Source organism: Aspergillus costaricaensis (genome assembly GCF_003184835.1).
Source record: "Aspergillus costaricaensis CBS 115574 unplaced genomic scaffold BO79scaffold_3, whole genome shotgun sequence".
NCBI lineage: Eukaryota > Fungi > Ascomycota > Eurotiomycetes > Eurotiales > Aspergillaceae > Aspergillus > Aspergillus costaricensis.
In genome coordinates this window covers 113,348-131,954 of record NW_020291803.1, presented here as the reverse complement: position 1 = coordinate 131,954, position 18,607 = coordinate 113,348, and the positions used below count along the sequence as shown (strand labels likewise).

Here is an 18,607-nt window from a genome sequence, read left to right as displayed (position 1 = left end):
AACTTACATCTATTTCTCCCCAGAGCTCCAAGCAAACACCCCTTGAATAAAAACTTCTATCCCAATATCAATCCAATCGAACAAACTATCTTGTCCATCGCCAACTCCCAATGCTGCCCCCTCCACCCAAAGCGGTCAAAAAACATCCAGAATGCTGACTCAGTTTTCCGGGGCTGTGTAAAACAGATATCCGTCTATAGCCGCCTATATCCGTACTTTTCGATGCGAGGTTCGCTAGGTTCTGCCGCTTTTGGCGGTGAAATTGGCGGTCAGTGTGGGCAGTACTACATAGTAGAAGGACTGCTTGCGCTCAATGTTACCTGACATTAATGATTTATTGGTCGCGGGATCCTCGATAATATCTAATTAATCTTGGGAGATAGTAGTTATCTGGTAACGATGGAAGTATGTGCACGCCTTTAGGTCTATTTCCTTGATCACTAACCACTACACAACACTCATCCTTCCATGGAATGCTCCATCTCCAACACCCCATCTAATTACCTCATCTTATGTCCCTCTGCATCTCACATCAAAGAGGAACCACTCCACGATCTAGATCTGCAATAGCAGAGCAAAACCTCTCCAACAAATCCTCAATATCTTCCAAACTTCCCAGCCGACTAGAAATGTCAAGGTACACAATCAGTTGATTCTGATCCTGCAAAGGAACCGTGACTACATGAAACTGGGGCACGTCGCCTATGACCCGAGTCTTCAAAGTACATTCAACTCCCTGGAATGTGTAGTTCGATCTGTGGGCGCCATTTTGATGCGTTAAAAGACTGCCGAAGGATACATTCGCGGGCCATGACGTCGAGTGTTGGCGAATGGTCTCAAAGTCAATGCCCGCATATGGCAAGGTCTGCGTGTATTGGTGCTGTACATGATACAATAAATCGAGGACTTGGTTATTGGAAGAAGACGAGGGGATGGTTATGCGAATTGGGGAGACAGTAACGCATGGCCCAGACATAACATGGATGCTGGCGACGGGCATGTCGCGTCCGTTTAGGACGTGACCGAACACAAGATCCCGTTGGCTGGTGACTTGAGCTAAAACCACGGCCCAGGCGGCGTTTATGAAAGATGACATCGTGACTCCGCGGGGTGGTGTAGGCAGAGGAATAGTTCGACGGACATTGAGGGGAAGGTGGCTGTCTGATCCCGAGAGGTTGAGAGTGGTCATCGCAGCATCCCGCAGATACTGCTTCCAGAATTTATATGTGCGTGGGTTTGCCTGTATCTGGCGGTGCCGCAAGTACAGCGCAAAAGACGGCGGAGTGACCTTGTCGAGTTGCCCTGTCTCATATACCGAAATTAGATCCTGAATTATCAGGGGCATCGATTCTCCATCGAATTGAGCATGGCTACCGCGCATGATTAGAACTGAATTCGACGGAGATTGCGAGACAAGCAGAGTTTGGAAGTATGAGGTTCCCCAAGCGACCCCGGCCGAGGCGTTTTCCACACAAAGACGCTCAATACAAGCGTCAAAGTCCTCATCACACGATACTTGGATGAAGTCAAACCTGAGGCGCCGGAACAATACCTGTACATAACCCTCTTGATAGGGCAGAAACGCAGACCGAAGCATGGGGTGCTTGTCTACGACGGCGCGGCACGCCTTCTCTAAGCGTTCCGCATCCATCTCCACCGGCAGGTGCAGCTGTATGTAATGGATCTGCTGGTGCTCCAGGAACTGACGCTGAAATTCTGTTGTGGGAAGAATATCTTCGACCTCCAAGCCTGTAAACCATCCAGAGACTGAGGTATTGAAGGGATAATCTAATTCGCGTGTGGCAAACGTTTGCAGGTCTGCGGTTTTAATATTGAGTAGTGACCCCGGATGGTAGGCCTCTACATCCACTAGGCCTATGCTATGCTCCCGTGCACCGCGAGCCTGCTCTTCAAGCACTGGCCACGCAAAGATGTCAGACACATTCAGACTCAACCCTTCTCTTCGTAGCAGACTAACCATTCTCATGGCCTGGATGGAGTCGCCGCCCGATTCGAAAAAGTCATCTTTGATTCCAATCCTATTCAGCGGGACCTTCAAAACCGTGGCCCAAAGCTGCTGAAACAAGCGCTCCCGCGCCGTCTGAGGAGGATACGAGGTGCTTGATATCCCTTCCGCTCCCGCCGACAAGGCCCGGATTTGATCGTTGGAAAGGCGGGAGGTTTGATCACGAAGTTGTCGTCGGTCCAATTTATCGCTTCTTGTTCGAAGGACATGCGCCAGACGTAAAAACATGGCAGGAACCATATATGCAGGCAAGAGAGATTGTAGGCGAGCGGTAGCTGCCTCAACTTGCCTCCGGAACGATGTGCAGCTTCTGAGAAACAAGCCGCTGTCATGATAAGCATCGCTTTGATCATTTGCATATTTACCGCCATCAGACAGCGTCAGAGCGATGAATGCGATCAGTGTAGGGTTTCCTCCTTCGCGCAGGACAATTTCGGCGATGACCTCTGCTGCCTCCGGGAAGCACTGTCGTACATGGTATTCGACATGTGCTAGCTCAATGCGCTGACCACGCAACTTGATTTGGGTGTCTTTTCGACCTAAAAAACGAATCCCTCCGTCGTCGGTATAGTGTACCAAGTCTCCGGTGCGATAGAGACGACCTGGCCTTTCTTTACCCCGGAATCGAGTCAACCAACCCGGCGGACTGATATAGGCTGCGGTGGTTCGTTCTGGATCATCTAGATAGCCACGGGTGACAACCGGACCTTCGATCACCAACTCCCCTACAGCACCCACGGGAGCAAGACGAGACACATCCGACGGCATAGTGACCCATCCAACACCTCCAATAACGGGCCCTATCGTGCCGGCGGTCCAAGAACAGGGGTTAACATCGCCAACAGCACAGATCGTTGCTTCTGCAGGTCCATATGCATTGATCAACCTGCGATTTGGTGACCAGCGGTCGACAATATCCTGGGTCACTGCCTCACCCCCAAAGGCAATTGTATCAAGCCTTGGAACTAGCTCCGGTCGCACCAGGCGATCTATGACCGAAGGCGTCAATAGTGCAAAATTAACCTGCGCCTCGCGGATGAATCCAGCCAGATTGCCAAGACGGTCCGAATCAGATGGAATACAGACACAGCCGCCGTTGGCTAACACAGAGAACAGTTCATAGATACTGGCGTCAAAGGCGTAAGAGGCAAAATGCAGCGCGCGAGTCGAAGAATTAATGCGCATCGGCGGGCTGTGATGTCGAATTCCTGTACAGAGATCAACGTGCTCTATGAGGATTCCCTTTGGTTCACCCGTGCTGCCAGATGTGAAGATGACGAATGCAACATCATGGCAGGAGGGCGCTGGCCAGGATTCAGTGGTTGCTTGTGCTGCCACTCCCTGTAAGGGTATGGTTGCGATCCTAGCATCACACTTTCCACGGAATAGTTGACGAGTTTTGTGGGACGCCAGAATGAGCTTAGCGTTTGTACGGCGAACAATGTTCTGAAGATGATGAGGAGGGTGTCCTGGATCTAAAGGCACACATGCACCGCCAGCTCGCAGAACAGCCAACATGGCGATAGCGGTCCATTTGGACTTTTCGAAGCACAGTGGCACCAGAGCGCCAGGATGCACACCAAGAACGCGCAGCTGATTAGCGAGTTGTCCGGAGAGGGCCATCAGCTGCGCATACGTGAGATTCCCATCCCATGCACAGATGGCCGCCGAATCAGGGGCTACAGTGGCATGTGCGCGCACGAGATCGTGCAGACACACATCTAAAGGCGATGGAAGCTCACGATTCCATGCAGATAGCTGATTCTTGTCGTCAGGACTAAGAAGATTAAGTTGATTTAGCGGGGTTTGCATATTCTTAGGGAGCTGTTGAAGTATGTGGGAGAATTGTCCTACAATTCTCTTGGCCATCGCAGACGATATAGCCTGTGGGTCATAATTCACAATCACCTGCATGGAGGATGTATCCTCGTCATTCAGACGGCAGACCATCACGAAGGCATACTCTGCAAGTGCGCCGTAGTCCTCACGGCCATCTCGTAACTCTGCAAACAGACTAGATGCTTTCTGTGATGGAGGCGCGGCTTGGATGGCCAAATAGGATTGGAACTGGCACGCCCGTACGGCCTCCGGACTTGTAGTCCGGATATTCTGTAACCCAAAATGCTGGAAGGGTATTCGATCTGCCGCCTGCTGCTGGATCTTAGACAAAGCGTCCTCTACCGTGTCGCAGTCAAGCCCTAATTGAATACGTAGCGGGAAGCTGCTGAAGGTGGGCCCGGTCATATCCTCAATACCGGTCAACGGCGTACCGCGTCCGTTTAGAGTGACGCCATAGACAAGATCATCAGAGTCGGTCTGATATGACATGACCATGGCCCAGGCCAGATGGATGAATGTTGTGGTGGTATATTCTAAGTCACCGCCGCGAAGGCCGGTAATGGTCTGATGTAGGGAGGCGTCTGCCACTGGTGCATAGCGTGCTGAAGGCAATGTAGGCCAGACAGGAGCAGACAGGTCAGAGAATTCATTGCGCCAATACTCAGCTGCTACGTTGGCTTGAAACTGGACATATTCAATGAATTGATTGAAGGGAGGTGGAGGTGGCATGCTCTTATGTCGGTAGTGCGCCTCTACCTGTGTCCACAGAGATGGGAGTGTCCACCCATCATACACGGCGTGATGCATTGTCAGGTAAAATTGTACGGCGTCCGAATCATGCGAACAGATCAATGAGAAATCAACCAATGCATTACCAAGCGTCATTTGACAATCACGGATGTGTTCATCGCAATCTTCCTGGCTTTCGAAAATGTGGAAATGGGGTGAATCGAACAGAACCACCTGAAACGTGCCGGGGTGATCGTCTGATTGTATCGTGCGCGTCCGAAGAATGGGATTGATCGCAGCGATGGCAACCCAGGAGGTTTGAAATTGTTCGAGCTCGACCTGAGTCTCAAGCTGGTACCGGAAAGTCACCTTGTAACGGTCGGTGATTTTATTGGACAAGGCCATGAGGCCTTCCTGCAGTGGCGTGCAGGGATAGATATCCTCGATTTGATGAGGATATATGCCACAGCGCTCTGCTGCGGTATCTATAAAGTCTCTCGAATTCTCGATCAGCGCGAACGGCGCCAGCGCCAACGAGGCCACTGCTATCCCAGGGGTTGACCTTGCGACCCGCGCTAAGTCGCCGAGCCTGGGGTTGTTGAATATATTGGCCATGGTAATACGATAGCCCACTTCTCGAGCCGCGGGAATCATACCCATGGCGCGAATCGAGTCTCCGCCCAGGCGGAAAAAGTCGTCTTCTAAACCAATTGTACTCTTAGGGCGGTTCAATATGTCAGACCAGATCTGCTGTAGGCATTGTTCCACCGGCGTGGACGGCTTGGTGCGGGTAGTGGCCGGAACAGAGTAGGCCTGCAAGTCCGCAAGGGTGAATGTGCTCACAGCGTCTCGGAGTCGATGGCGGTCCAACTTGCCATTAGTTGTCAGGGGCACGTGCTGCAATGGTAGATACAATGTTGGTACCATATAAATTGGCACGCGCGTACGAAGCTGCGTCTCCGCAGCTTGAGCACAAGAGCGAAATGAATCAGTAGCAGGTGCAATTAGCGAGTCTTTATCATATTCAGCCGAGGTGGAGGCATGGTGAAGGCGAATAAATGCCACTAATAGCTTTCTGTCCTTGCCGGTGGTAGCTACTTCTGCAACAGTGTCCTGGGCTTGATCGAAGACTTGACGAAGGTGATGCTCCACCTCGGCCAGCTCGAACCGCTGCCCGCGCAGCTTGACTTGAAGATCCTTGCGGCCAACGAACTGGAGCGTACCATCCGCTCCATATTGCGCCAAATCACCAGTTCTGTATATACGGCTCGGTTTCCCATCCAGCCAGGGCCGGGGACCGTCGAGAAAAACCGCCAGAGTGCTTGTGATATCGTTAAGGTAGCCTCGAGCGATGTTGGGACCTTCAATCACCACTTCACCCACGGCGCCGATAGGGGCAAGAAGATCTACGCATCCAGCGTCAACAATCCACATGCGACAGCCAAATGGTCGTCCCAAGCTGCGAGGGTTGGAGCCAGGGCGCAATCTATCCATTGTGCCGGAGCACCATACGCTACATTCCGTCGGACCGTATCCAAGAACCAGATTCAACCTTGGGGACCATATCTGCACCTCCTTGCTACTCACTGCTTCTCCTCCAACGAAGAGGGTGCGCAGCGTCGGGAATTCGGCCGGCCGCAAGGAACGCACCACCGATGGGGTCAGGAAGGCCCAGTTCGCCTGTAACTCATATGTGGCTTGGGACAATGCTTGTTGACGCTGTTCTTCCGAGGGAATGCATACGCAGCCGCCCTGGACCAAAGTTGTGAGTATCTCACCGATTGAACCATCAAAGGCGAATGACGCGAATTGCAAAACGCGGGACTGAGGGCCAATGTGCAACGTCCCAGCCTGGTTGACGGCGGAGGTGGCAAAGGCCCGATGTTGGACGATCACCCCTTTTGGCTGTCCCGTTGACCCGGAGGTGAAAATGCCGTATAGCGCATTGTCTGGGGTCAGCTCAGGGGCCATGTCTGACCCTGCATGCACATAGCCGCTACTGCCTTCCGCTTCCCAAGATTCTTCACCAAAGGTCGCCACCCGACTTACCAACTCGGCCGCTATTTCCTGACTATGAGGGGGTGCTAATATCACAGTAGCCCGAGCGCTGGTGCAGATGGTTTGTAGCCGGGGCAGTGGATGGCTGGGGTCCAAGAGGATGAAGGCGCCGCCGGCTCGAATCACTGCTGTGATTGCCACGGCGACCCAGCGGGACTTGATAGCGTAGATTGGAACGAAAACCTCGGGGCCCACGCCATAACAGTCACGAAGTTCACGGCCCAGTCGAGCTGATTGTGCCTCCAATTCTGCATAGGTAAAATCGCCATCCCAGGCGCAGACGGCTGGAGAGGCAGGCTTTGTGCGGCAGTTGTCCAGGATCATGTCGCCGATGCATCGCTCTACAGGCTGCGGGATCTTCTGATTCCATCTCCGTATGGTCTCGTAAGACCTTCCACCAAGAAGTGGGACTGACCGAGCCGGTTGGTCGCTGAAGTCCACAATACCCTGCACTGCTTGCTCGAAAGCATCGAGGACGAATGCTGCCTGGTCATTGGTAAGTAACCCACATCTAAAATCTATGACTATGTGGACGTCGTCTACATCAATTCCAATATTGACCGCCAGATCGTACTATGGATGTGTCACTAACGATCAGCCTACTTGTCCCGACGGAGCATTTGATAATGAATGAGCAGAAATGAAATACCTCTGTTGGAACGTCCCCACTTTGATTGTCAATAATCAGCGAGGAGTGTGGAAGTGCAAGTCTCGTCATGAACGGCTGAACCGACATAATAGAGTTGAAAAGGTTGTGCGTATTCTTGTGCATGACTTGGGCAAGTGACAGATATTGGAAGCGTAGACTGTGCGCAAAGTCTGACTGGCATTTTCGCAGTAGTTGGAGTGTGCTGGACTTCCCACAGAAATTCAGCCGCTGTACTAGCATATTGAAAAAAGGTCCTACTGCATCCTCAATGCCACCGATTGGCGTATCGCGGCCAGACGTCATATAGCCGTAGCATACGTCCTCGGTGCACGCGTATGCTCGGAGGACCAGCCCCCATGCCAGCTGGAAGACTGAAGCCATTGTTAGCCCGTTTATTTGGCAGAATTTACGGAGGGACGAAATTCCGCGTAACGAGCGGTTCACTCGGCCGATTCCTTCAGTTGGAATGCTTTCACTGCCACCCTTTAGGTTGGGGAAAATGCACGGCTCAAGGTTGTCCATGTATTTATCCCAGTAGATGCGGGCCGGCCGTAATGGCTGTTGCTGTAGATATAAAACGTATTCTCTGTATACATGATCCGGTTCTGGAGGCAGCATACCGTCGTATGCTAATAGGAGGTCACGAAGAATGATCTGGCGCGAATTGCCGTCCACCAGGGCATGGCTGACCTCAAGTGCGCAGCTTACCGAGCCTGTAGAAGCCTGCCAGACCGTTAACCGGTGCGTTGGATGCAACTCTGGCAGAGGAGAAAGCTCCCAATGACTTGAGACTTGTACCAGGCTCTCTGTCTTTGTTAGAACGGGACTGACAGTAGTCGGTGGTACATTCTCAACAACGACCTGGTCAATACTACCGTCCCCTCGCAGACTGTCCACAAATACAGTGCGAAGTAGCCGGTGCCTTTCTACAACGTGCTCCCACGCCCGTATGAGCCGGTCGACCATGATAGAGCTCTCATCTTGGGCCTGCATCCTCCATACTAGGCGGCTTGTATAGTTCTGTGAATTCTTCGCCTGACTTAGCAGCATGCCAAGTTGAATGGGCGAACAGGGATATGCATCCTCCACTTCCCTTCCAGCGAGAGCGACATGGTTGAGTAAATGGGTCTGGAACTCAGAAAATTGACTGTCAGTCAATCGTAGTAGAGGCACATCAGATCGAGTCAGACGAGCAGGCATAGTGGGAAGCCGCTGGGACAAGATTGACAGGGCCTCCCGAGAGTTTTCTGCCCATTTAATGATCCTCTCTGCGTGCTTCATACGCCGATTGTACATGAATTGAATGATTAATCTTCCGTCTGTCACTTCGGCAAGGATGTCAATAAGAGCAAAGCGCCCTACATGTGGTCCCTGATTAACAAGCTCCGAAATTGACGACGAAGTCCGCTTGAAGAGTGAATTGGATCTTTTGCCTATCTCTAGAGCACCGACATAGTTGAAGAGGATTTCCAGCGCAGACTCTCGACCGTGACGCGCTGCCAAAAAGAATCGCCCAAGGTCCTGGACATCGCGTCGACCATCCTTAGTGCGACGTACCACGTCTATTAGGTCTGTATTGGGGTCTAGAGGCACATGGCAGGGCCAGATGTTCGTAAACCAGCCAACGGTGCCTGTCACGTCAATATCTTCTGTCCATGCATCGCGTCCGTGGGCTTCGTTGAAGACAGTTGGGGTCGGTCTGTCCGGGAATGTCCTTACGAACGCATGCATCAGCGCCGCCTGCAGCAATTCGACCGGTCTTGTGCGAAATGCTTCATTGGCAGGCCCCAGCAGGTGACTAGTATCCTGGTAGTTGAGCCTTATTTTGTAGAGGTTGGCGTCAGCGTAAACATTGCTGGTTTCAGGAAGCTCCCAATAATCCATAAGCGCCAAGGGAGCAGCGCAGTCTCCTATCTTCGGATCAGAGGCTATATGCTCCTCTTGAAGTCGGCTCCATCTAAGAAAGGACATCGTGCTTGTTGGGGTGACAGGCTTTGATTCTAAAAGCCGCTCCAGCTGGTCCAAGATAGTCTGCCAAGATACGATATCGACAACGAGATGGTGGGCAATTATGGACAGCCATTGTTTCTCTCCGTGGATGCTCATCAAGTCCACAGCAAGCAAAGGCCCATTTTCGATGCTTAGTAGCTTCTGGTGTTCCATAAAAATGGTTTCGGCCTCTCTCTGTGTCATATTCACGTGTTGCTCATACCGGTAAGAAGTGTCCACGTCCTTGGTGATAGTTTGATACCAGCCCCCTACTGAATGACGGGAGAATCGCGCCCGCAGCATGGGATGAGAGCGTACTATGTATTGTATGACCTGCTTTACCTTGTCAGCCTGCACTGGTCGCTGGAGCTCAAAGAGAAAGCTCTGGTTGAAATGGTCATAGTGCACCGGGACTCTATCCAGAAACAGCTGTTGGATTGGTGATAGGCGAAATGGAGTATCGCAGGGCTCTTCCTGCCCGCAATCAGATGGGCTGATGACATCACTCATGGCTGTTGTAGCTATCTTGGCAATCGTGCTGCGTTGAAAAATGCACTCGACGGTGGTGCGAATCCCAGCGTTTTTCAATTGGGAGACAATCTGCATCGCACTGATCGAGTCTCCGCCGAGATGAAAGAAATTGTCGTCAACGCCAACCATCTCGAGGCTCTTATTCAAAACATGGGCCCAGATGGCTTGGATAGCCTTTTCTCGTGCATTCGATGGTTGCCGGTGGCTGCGTTGTGCTGCGGCCGTGTATCGCTGAATTATAGAGGGCCAAAGACCTTCGACAGCCTTGCGGAGAGCATTGCGGTCTATCTTGCCCCCAGTTGTCTGAGGAGCCTTGGAGATGGGAAAAAACACGGATGGAACCATATATTCAGGTATAGCATCACGAAGAGACACCTCGGCGACCTGCATGGCCCTTTGGAAGGCGCCTGTGGGAGGAAGGAAGAGTCCGTCTTCGGCCTTCCCGCCGGCCATGCCCTGAACAACACAGGCAAATAAGATCGGCGAGCCGTCTATATTCACAATGTCGACAATCGCATCGAAACCTCCGATGCACCTACGCACATGATATTCGACTTCAGCTAACTCAATACGCTGTCCGCGCAGCTTAATCTGCGTGTCTTTGCGACCGATAAACCGAACTGTCCCCTCAGTAGTAAGCTCGACAAGGTCACCAGAGCGATAGAGGCGGCCTGGGCGGCCATTTCGGAAACGAGTGAGCCATTCTGGGGCGTCGATATACCCTGCCCGCGTGAGCTCGGGACTGTTCAAGTATCCTCTTGTGACAATTGGCCCTTCAATGATGAGCTCGCCCACTGCACCGAGAGGGACTAATTGGGTGGGATCAGAAGGAGCAGCCACCCATGCTGCTCCGCCTAGGACAGGGCCAACGGTCCCTGGCGTCCAAACTCCCTCGATGACTGGCCCTGCCGCGCATATAATCGTCTCAGCCGGGCCATAAGCATTGATGAGTGCTACACGAGATGCCCACCGACTAGCAACGTGCCGTGTCAGCGCTTCGCCTCCTGATATGATAGTCTTCAAACTGGGTACCTGATCCGGATCCAGTATGGCAAGCATCGATGGGGTCAAGAGGGCAACGTTGACTTGCTTGTCTGCAATGAATTGTTCAATTGCGTTCATCCGCTCAGACTCAGACGGTATACAGACGCATCCTCCGGTGACGAGGGTTGTGAATATCTCATAAATGCTAGCATCAAAGGCATATGACGCAAAATGAAGCATCCGGCTATTCTGGGTAATGTTCAACGCCTCGCGGTGATATTGAATGCTTGTTGACAAGTTCCGATGTTCCATCACTATACCCTTTGGCCGTCCGGTTGATCCGGACGTGAAGACTATAAATGCTGGGGAGCTGGGGCTCACCGAGGCCTTTTCAGCAGAACCTGAACCGAGCGCAGGCACTTGCATTGGAAAGGGCACCGTCAATACTGTGGCAACAGATTGTCCCTTGAACTTCCCCTCGGTCTCTTTTGAGCAGATAACCAGTTGAGGCCTAATCTGATCCATAATACTCTGCAGCCGTTCAATTGGAAGCATAGGGTCAATGCACGTAGCAGTTGCTCCAGATCGCAAGATTGCGACCATGCATACGACCGACCATCTTGATTTCTCCAAACAAATAGGCACAACAGAGCCCTCCTGAAGACCGCTGCTCCAAAGTACCTGTGATAGCGTAAGAGAGGAGGAAGCTAGTTGTTCAAACGTCAAGTCTCCATCCCAAGCACAAACCGCTAGTGCGGATGAACGGGAAATTTCATGGCCAAGGACCAAATCATGTAAACAACTCTCTGATGACGGTGGTAGTGTAGCATTCCAGCGTGTCATTTGTTCCCAATCAGGATCACTAATTGCTGAGAGACGTCGTAGAGACATGCCCGGGTGAGAGACGATTTGGTCGAGAATGTGCTCGAACTGCATGACAATCCTCTGGACTTGGTCAACACCCAACATGCCTGGGTCATACTGGGCAACAATATCCAGATGATCATGCGCTTCCGGGTCTAATTGGCAGATAAGAACAAAACCGTAGCTTGCGAATTCCCCGTAGTCCAGGTGCTCGCTTTGAACCTGGGTCGCCAAGGTGCCGTGGCTAGACTTGGGCAGTGAAATAATTCCCAAATGGCTCTGGAACTGGCATGCCTTGTCTGCATCACTGCTAAGTGAACGAATATTGCGCAATCCTGTCTGCTCGTGGGCCGTCATAGCTGTCAGCTGCTTCTGGATCTGGTACGCCTCATCCTGTACAGACCGATCGAAGTCTAACTTGATGCGCAGTGGAATAGTTGCCACAGTCGGCCCTGTAAGTTGGTCAATGCCATGCAAGGCTGCGGCGCGCCCGCTGACTGTTAGACCAAATACGACATCAAGCGAGTCCGTATAGTACGACAGGATAATGGCCCATGCCAATTGGATAGCAGTCGGTATAGTAAAATTTAACATAACGTCTGCTGTCATGGAATGTCGTCTATGGATAGACTGGCTTGGTGTGGGCTCATAAGTCGGATATGGGAGCACTGGGAACACAGCCGCGCTGAGTTTCTCGAATTCAGACCGCCAAAATGATGCTGAGTTGTTCTGCTGCTGAAGATAATGGATGAACGGTGAAAATGGCCGGGGCTGAAGAGTTTGTCCACGGTAAGCAGCCTCGACCTGTCCCCACAGGAGAGGCAATGACCAGCCATCATAAAGGGCATGGTGAATAGTCACGACTAGACGGGGAGGATTATGGATCAAGGAAAGGCGAAGTAAGCGTACATGGGGCCCCATAGCCACCGTCGCAGCGCTTTTTTCATAATCCTGCCGCGTGCTATACCTCTCCCAGAATGGCGCCTCTCGAACCACGACCTGGAAGCTGCCTCCAGGACCCTGCGTCAGCCGTGTACGCAGGATGGGGTTTGCAGCAATAGTCGCATCCCACGCAGCTTGAAAACGATCTAGGTCGACCCCTTCCACGAGATCGTAAGACAACGTCGCGACATATTTTCCGGGACTTTTCAGTGTCAGCGCCATGAGACCCTCTTGCATTGGGGTACATGGATACATGTCCTCAATCTGGTCTCTGGCTATATTGGCCTGCGCCTGTAGCGTTGATATAATGTCCTCTTGCACCCGCAGATCCGGGGCTAGGCTGAACGGTAGTACATCGCCACTACAGATGCCGTCCACAATGCTTGTCTTCGCCGCTAGATCAATTATACGCGGGTATGTGAAAATATCACCCACTGTCAAAGAGTACCCCGACCTCTGAGCGAGCGCTACCAATTTCATGGCTGATAGAGAATCACCTCCCCTTCCAAAGAAGTCGTCCTCGACTCCGATCTGTCCCTCAGGTATCGACAGCACAACCCCGAAAAGTCGCCGTAGCTCCGCCTGGGTGTGAGTCTCTGGTTCTCGAAGGGGGGCTTTCTCTGCCATACGGAACTTATCAAGCTGTTCGCGAGACAACCGGGCTGCCTGTCTTTGCAGATCGCACCGATCCAGTTTACCTGTTGAAGAAAGAGGCAGACGACTGAGCGGGATCAGAACGGTTGGGACCATATATGACGGAAGAGCCTGTCTCATCCGGGTAAGCGCAATAGCTGCTGCCCGAGAAAAGCTTGTGTCGCTCTCCAGGATAAGACGGCTTTGATCTTGGTTCGGTGTGCGTACGACGAACCCGGCCAGAAGAGCAGCTCGCCCATCTGAGGAGGAAAGGACGTCAGCAACTGCTCCCTGAGCACCAGGAAAGCAGCGGCGTAGGTGATGTTCAACCTCTCCTATCTCCACTCGCTGTCCACGCAGCTTAACTTGCGTATCCTTGCGACCGACAAAGCTGAATTCCCCTGTATCTGTGTACTGAACGAGATCTCCGGTTCTATACAATCTGGTCATGCGGTTCCGGAAGGTGCGCATCCAGGTGGGATCCTTTACAAAGGCCTCCGCCGTAATTTCCGGATGGTTCAAGTATTCCCGCGCAATAGTCGGTCCTTCAACAAGCAGCTCTCCGACAGCGCCGACTGGGCACAGGCGATTGACATTGCGTGGATCAACAACCCATCCGACAGCCCCGCTAGTAGTACCAATATTAGCTGTCATCTGAGGGTCTCGTACGGCCTGTTGTAAGGTAACTATGACTGCGCATTCAGCTGGGCCGTAGGCATTCGTAAGCTGCAGGTAAGGGGACCACTGCTGGACATCAGCCGGGGTCATGGACACCCCACCTAGCAAGAGATGCTTCAGAGTAGGAGACGTTTGAGGGCTTAATGTGCGTGCGACAGTGGGTGTGAGCAATGCCCAATTGGCTTCGAGTTCTGTGATAGCTTTCGGAAGATTTGACAAGCGGTCATGCTCTGAAGGCACACATACACAGCCGCCAGCTACAAGCGTCGTGAGATAGTCGAATATGCTCGCATCGAACGCATGGGAAGCGAATTGCAACACCCGCGACGCATGGCTGAGATGAAGCTTGGGGTATACCGCCTGCGTCATAGTGCACCAACTTCCATGCGTTATCACAGCCCCTTTGGGCTTGCCGGTTGACCCCGAAGTAAACACAACATACATGGCGTTGTCTGGGGTAGCCGAAGTTATGTTCATAGAGCATCCAGTGGTAACTAGTTTGGTATGGTTGGGGCCGAGGATGACAATATCCAATGGCCCAAGTTGCCCAACATTAGGGGCGCTCGCTTCCGAGCAGATAACAATAGAGGCACTTAGTTCCTGACAAATTTGTTGAAGTCGGTCTTTTGGATGTGAGAAGTCGAGCAAGGTAAATGCACCGCCAGCTTTCAGGACAGCCAACATGGCGACCGTGGTCCACCACGATTTCTCGAAGTACAAGGGGACAAATGTCTCAGGGCCCACCCCCATGCGCACTAGATGCTTTGCCAAATTGTTGGCGTACGAATCAAGTTCCAGGTATGATAGCCCCCCATCCCATGAACAAACAGCGGGTGCTTCAGGCTGGGTCAGAGTACGTTGATAGATGAGCTCGTGTGCACACTGTTCGACCCGTACCGGGGGTTGGCTGTTCCACTTACGCAACGTCGCCATATCCCAACAACTGATGCTCTCAATATCTTCCACGCGGGCGTTAGGCATCTGCTGAATTTGCAGGTATATCTTTTCCAGTTGATGAGTTAGCCGTTTCATTTGCACATCGGTAACCATCAGGGGGTCGTAGGCGACTTCAAGCAAGACCGAGGTCGACGAAGGCTTAGCATTTACTGTAATACCATATGTACTGATATCTGCCGGTCGAGTGAGGTTGCGGACTTTGGAAAACATGGGCGAAGGTCGGTGTTCGCCTTCGTCTGCTTGAATGACGAAGAGACTCTGGAACTGGGTGGCAGCGCTGGGCTCAGCGCCTAGGCGACTGATGCGCTGAAGCCCGGCTTGCTCCGCGAACATCGCACGTAGCGACTGTGCCTGAATACTTTTTAAGGTCTCGATCACAGTTGCTCGAGGTTCCAAAAGTAGTCGTCTGGGAATAGTAGCGATAGTGGGCCCAGTCATCGACTCGATGCCCTCAACTGGCGCACCACGACCGGCAACAGTGACTCCAAAGACTATATCCTGACTATCTGTGTAGTGAGACAATAGAAGGGCCCACGCCATTGTGAGTCGAGTCGGTAGAGTTATTTGGTCAATGTCGGAAGCTGCTACAATGGGAATGGTATGTGTTGCCATTCCCGTCGGTTTCGGTACATAGCCAGGGGACGGCAGCTTGGGAAACTGGACTGTGTTGAGGCCCGATAGACACTCCATCCAATGGCGGTCTATCTCACTCTGACTTTGCGATGTCAAGTATCGGACAAAAGGACTAAAAGGCCTTGAGAGTAATTGCTCCCCTCTGTAGGCAGCTTCCACTTGTTGCAGCAATAATGGAAGCGCCCAGCCGTCGACCAGTGTGTGGTGAATTACCAGCGTGAAATGGCGAGGCGTCTTTGGGGTTGTTAAATCACTTAACGCCAGTCTGATCAATCGGCGCCCTAACCGCCAGGTTTTCCACTCTTCGGGGACATCATCGCTCGGGTTTCGCGTGTCCCATGGAATATTATCGCGGATGACAGCCTGGTAAAGACATGCACCTTGACCCGACACGATCCGTGTCCGCAGGATTGGGTTGGCGTCAACTGTTGCTTGCCAAGCGCGGCGGAATCGATCAACCTCGAGGTTGGCCGGAAGCTCATATTCAAAAGATATGGTGTACACGCCGGGACGTGTGACGGCCGATGAAAAGAGACCCTCCTGGAGCGGAGTGCAAGGGTATATGTCTTCAATCTCATCCTGGTTGACCTGATGCTGGCCTAGGCTTTGCACTATCTCCGTCTGCTCACTCCGATCCATACAAAGCGAGAAAGCCGGCGTCCCTTCCGACGGGAGATTGTCTATACGTGCATGCGATGCCATTTCCTCTAGCGTACCGGCTCCCCAAATCTCATCAGCTCTTAGGGTAAGCCCGTGCCAGCGCGCTACCCCAGCCAACTTCATCGCCCGGATGGAATTCCCGCCTAGGTTCCAGAAACTATCATTAATGCCAATACATCCCGCGGGCAAATGCAGCACCTCAGCCCACAGCCGTTGCATCGTTTCCTCTTTCGGATTCCGGGTCGGTGTCGTCACTGTTTTCTCCAGACCGAGCTTCAACAATTCTCGGCGGGCTTTAGAATTCCCAAGCTGTCGTAGCCTCCGCCGGTCCAGTTTGCCGCTGATACTCAGAGGCATGGAGGATAGTGTCAGAAATACTGTGGGAATCATGTAGCCGGGAAACATCTGTCGCATCTTGGACCTCACTTGCCGAATTATTATTTCGAAACCCTCATCTGGAGCCAGTAAATCAGCTTCCGGATTGGTCGTTGAGGAAACGCAAGTATTCCTGGCCTCGCGTACCACAAACGCAGCCAGTAGAGATGTTCCGGGGTCATCCTTCGCTTGGATCAATTCCACGGCGGCATCCTTGACCGAGATGTGTAGGCGAAGGTGATGTTCAATTTCGGCCGCTTCCAATCGTTGTCCACGAATTTTCAGTTGACTGTCCTTGCGACCCAGGCATTCAATAGACCCGTCAGCATGGCAGCGGGCAAGATCACCTGTCCTATAAACCTTGCCCCGGGCACTCGGCCATAACTCCCGCAGCCATTTGGGACGGTCGATGAAGCAAATAGCAGTGTTGGCCTCGTCTTCCATATAACCTCGCCCAACAATCGGGCCTTCGATCAACAGCTCACCTACTTGACCTACCGCGCAGAGACTTTGAACATCATCCTCATCTACTATCCAGTAAGTTCCACCGACCGGATACCCGATTTTGATAGGCAAATCTGCTGCCTTGTCGACAGCTTGGACACAGGTCACAACAGTACACTCGGTAGGTCCGTAAATATTGAACAAGGACAAGTGAGAAGCCCATTGGTCTCTGTCCTGCGCGGCCATGGCTTCCCCACCACATGCCAAGGTCCTAAGCATCGGCAGTTTCTTAGGATCCAGCGAACGGGCCATAGACGGGGTGAAAAAGGCCCAGTTAACTCGCAGGCGACCCATTGCGGCGACAAGGTCACTCCGTCGTTCCTCTTCCGACGGAATACATACGCACCCCCCGTGTATTAACACGGGGAAGATTTCCATAAGACAGGCATCAAAGGCGTAAGAAGTAAATTGAAGTACACGTGATGTGTGGGTGAGATTTACTTTTGGGCCGTAGGCGACGGCCCCTGATGAGACAGATCGATGTTCAATTACCACCCCTTTAGGAGCGCCTGTACTCCCGGAGGTAAACATAGCATAGGCGGCATTGTTGGGTTTCAAACAATTATCTGCTCCTCGAAACGAGTTCTGGTCTTCCAGCACTGTCTTTTCATTTACAACCACCACATTTGAGGCAAGACGGCCAGCTTCTGGTGCATTTTGAGATGAAGTTATCACCAACTGTGCCTTCACTTTCTGGCAGATGTTCTCGAGTCGTTGAAACGGATGTGATGGATCAAGTAGTACAAAAGCGCCTCCGGCGTGCAAGATGCCTAGAATCGCAATAACTGTCCACCGGGATTTGTCAAGGTAGATAGGCACGAAGACCTCCGGCGCAACACCCCGAGCAGACAGCAACGCACCGAGCGAGCGAGACAAGTTACTGAGTTGCCGATACGTAAAACCGCCATCCCAAGCACATACTGCAGAAGCTTCAGGTTGTTCTTGACAGCGCTGTTCGATCAAATCATGTATGCAAGACTCGATGGCCGCGGGTGGTTTTGCGAATGGTTGCTCGGACTGTGAATCGTAAGTAGGCGCTAGGCCTCCGTTCTGTGTGAGACGAGGTTTGTTGGACAGAAGAGACATTATGACTTGATTCAATTGACAGTATTCCTCTCCCAGGTCGTTTCCAAAAAGTTGTCGTTGCCAGTCAGGTCTTCATATGTCTCCTGTTTGTGTGAAGGAAGAATAAGAAAGGAAAAAGGAAGAGAAAGAGGACAGGGGTGAATTTAGTAGGAAACTTCGAGCACCTAATAATATCTGAGAATGTCTTAATGCTCAATATTCTTGATTTCATCACGGAATGGCACCCAATACTGGGATTGATCTTACCACTTTGGGCTGTCCTGTAAGAGCTACGGTCGAGGAAAATATGCGGGAGTAGGGTTGACTTGCAACTGGCCGAATTCACCGAGATTGTAGACAATCTGGTTTCGTCGGTACCAGTCAGTCTTAGTTACAATATAGTAGGATCTAGGAAGCACAGGCATGTTTGTGTGACTTTTCTTAACCCTCGGGGCGTTATTAGATTGAACCGGAATCCTCCTACAGTCAGA

The 18,607-nt window shown here is 52.1% G+C and overlaps 1 protein-coding gene across 1 annotated transcript; it reads right to left on the bottom strand.

Annotated features, from left to right (window-relative positions):
- Positions 1-532: 532 nt before the first annotated feature.
- Positions 533-18,137, bottom strand: BO79DRAFT_272239 (nonribosomal peptide synthetase; the record flags this gene model as incomplete). The annotated part of the gene is made up of 3 exons (XM_025687423.1): positions 533-7,225; positions 7,302-17,735; positions 17,796-18,137. The coding sequence occupies 3 exons, from the start codon at positions 18,135-18,137 to the stop codon at positions 533-535; spliced, it is 17,469 nt and encodes a 5,822-aa protein (XP_025543785.1).
- Positions 18,138-18,607: the final 470 nt, after the last annotated feature.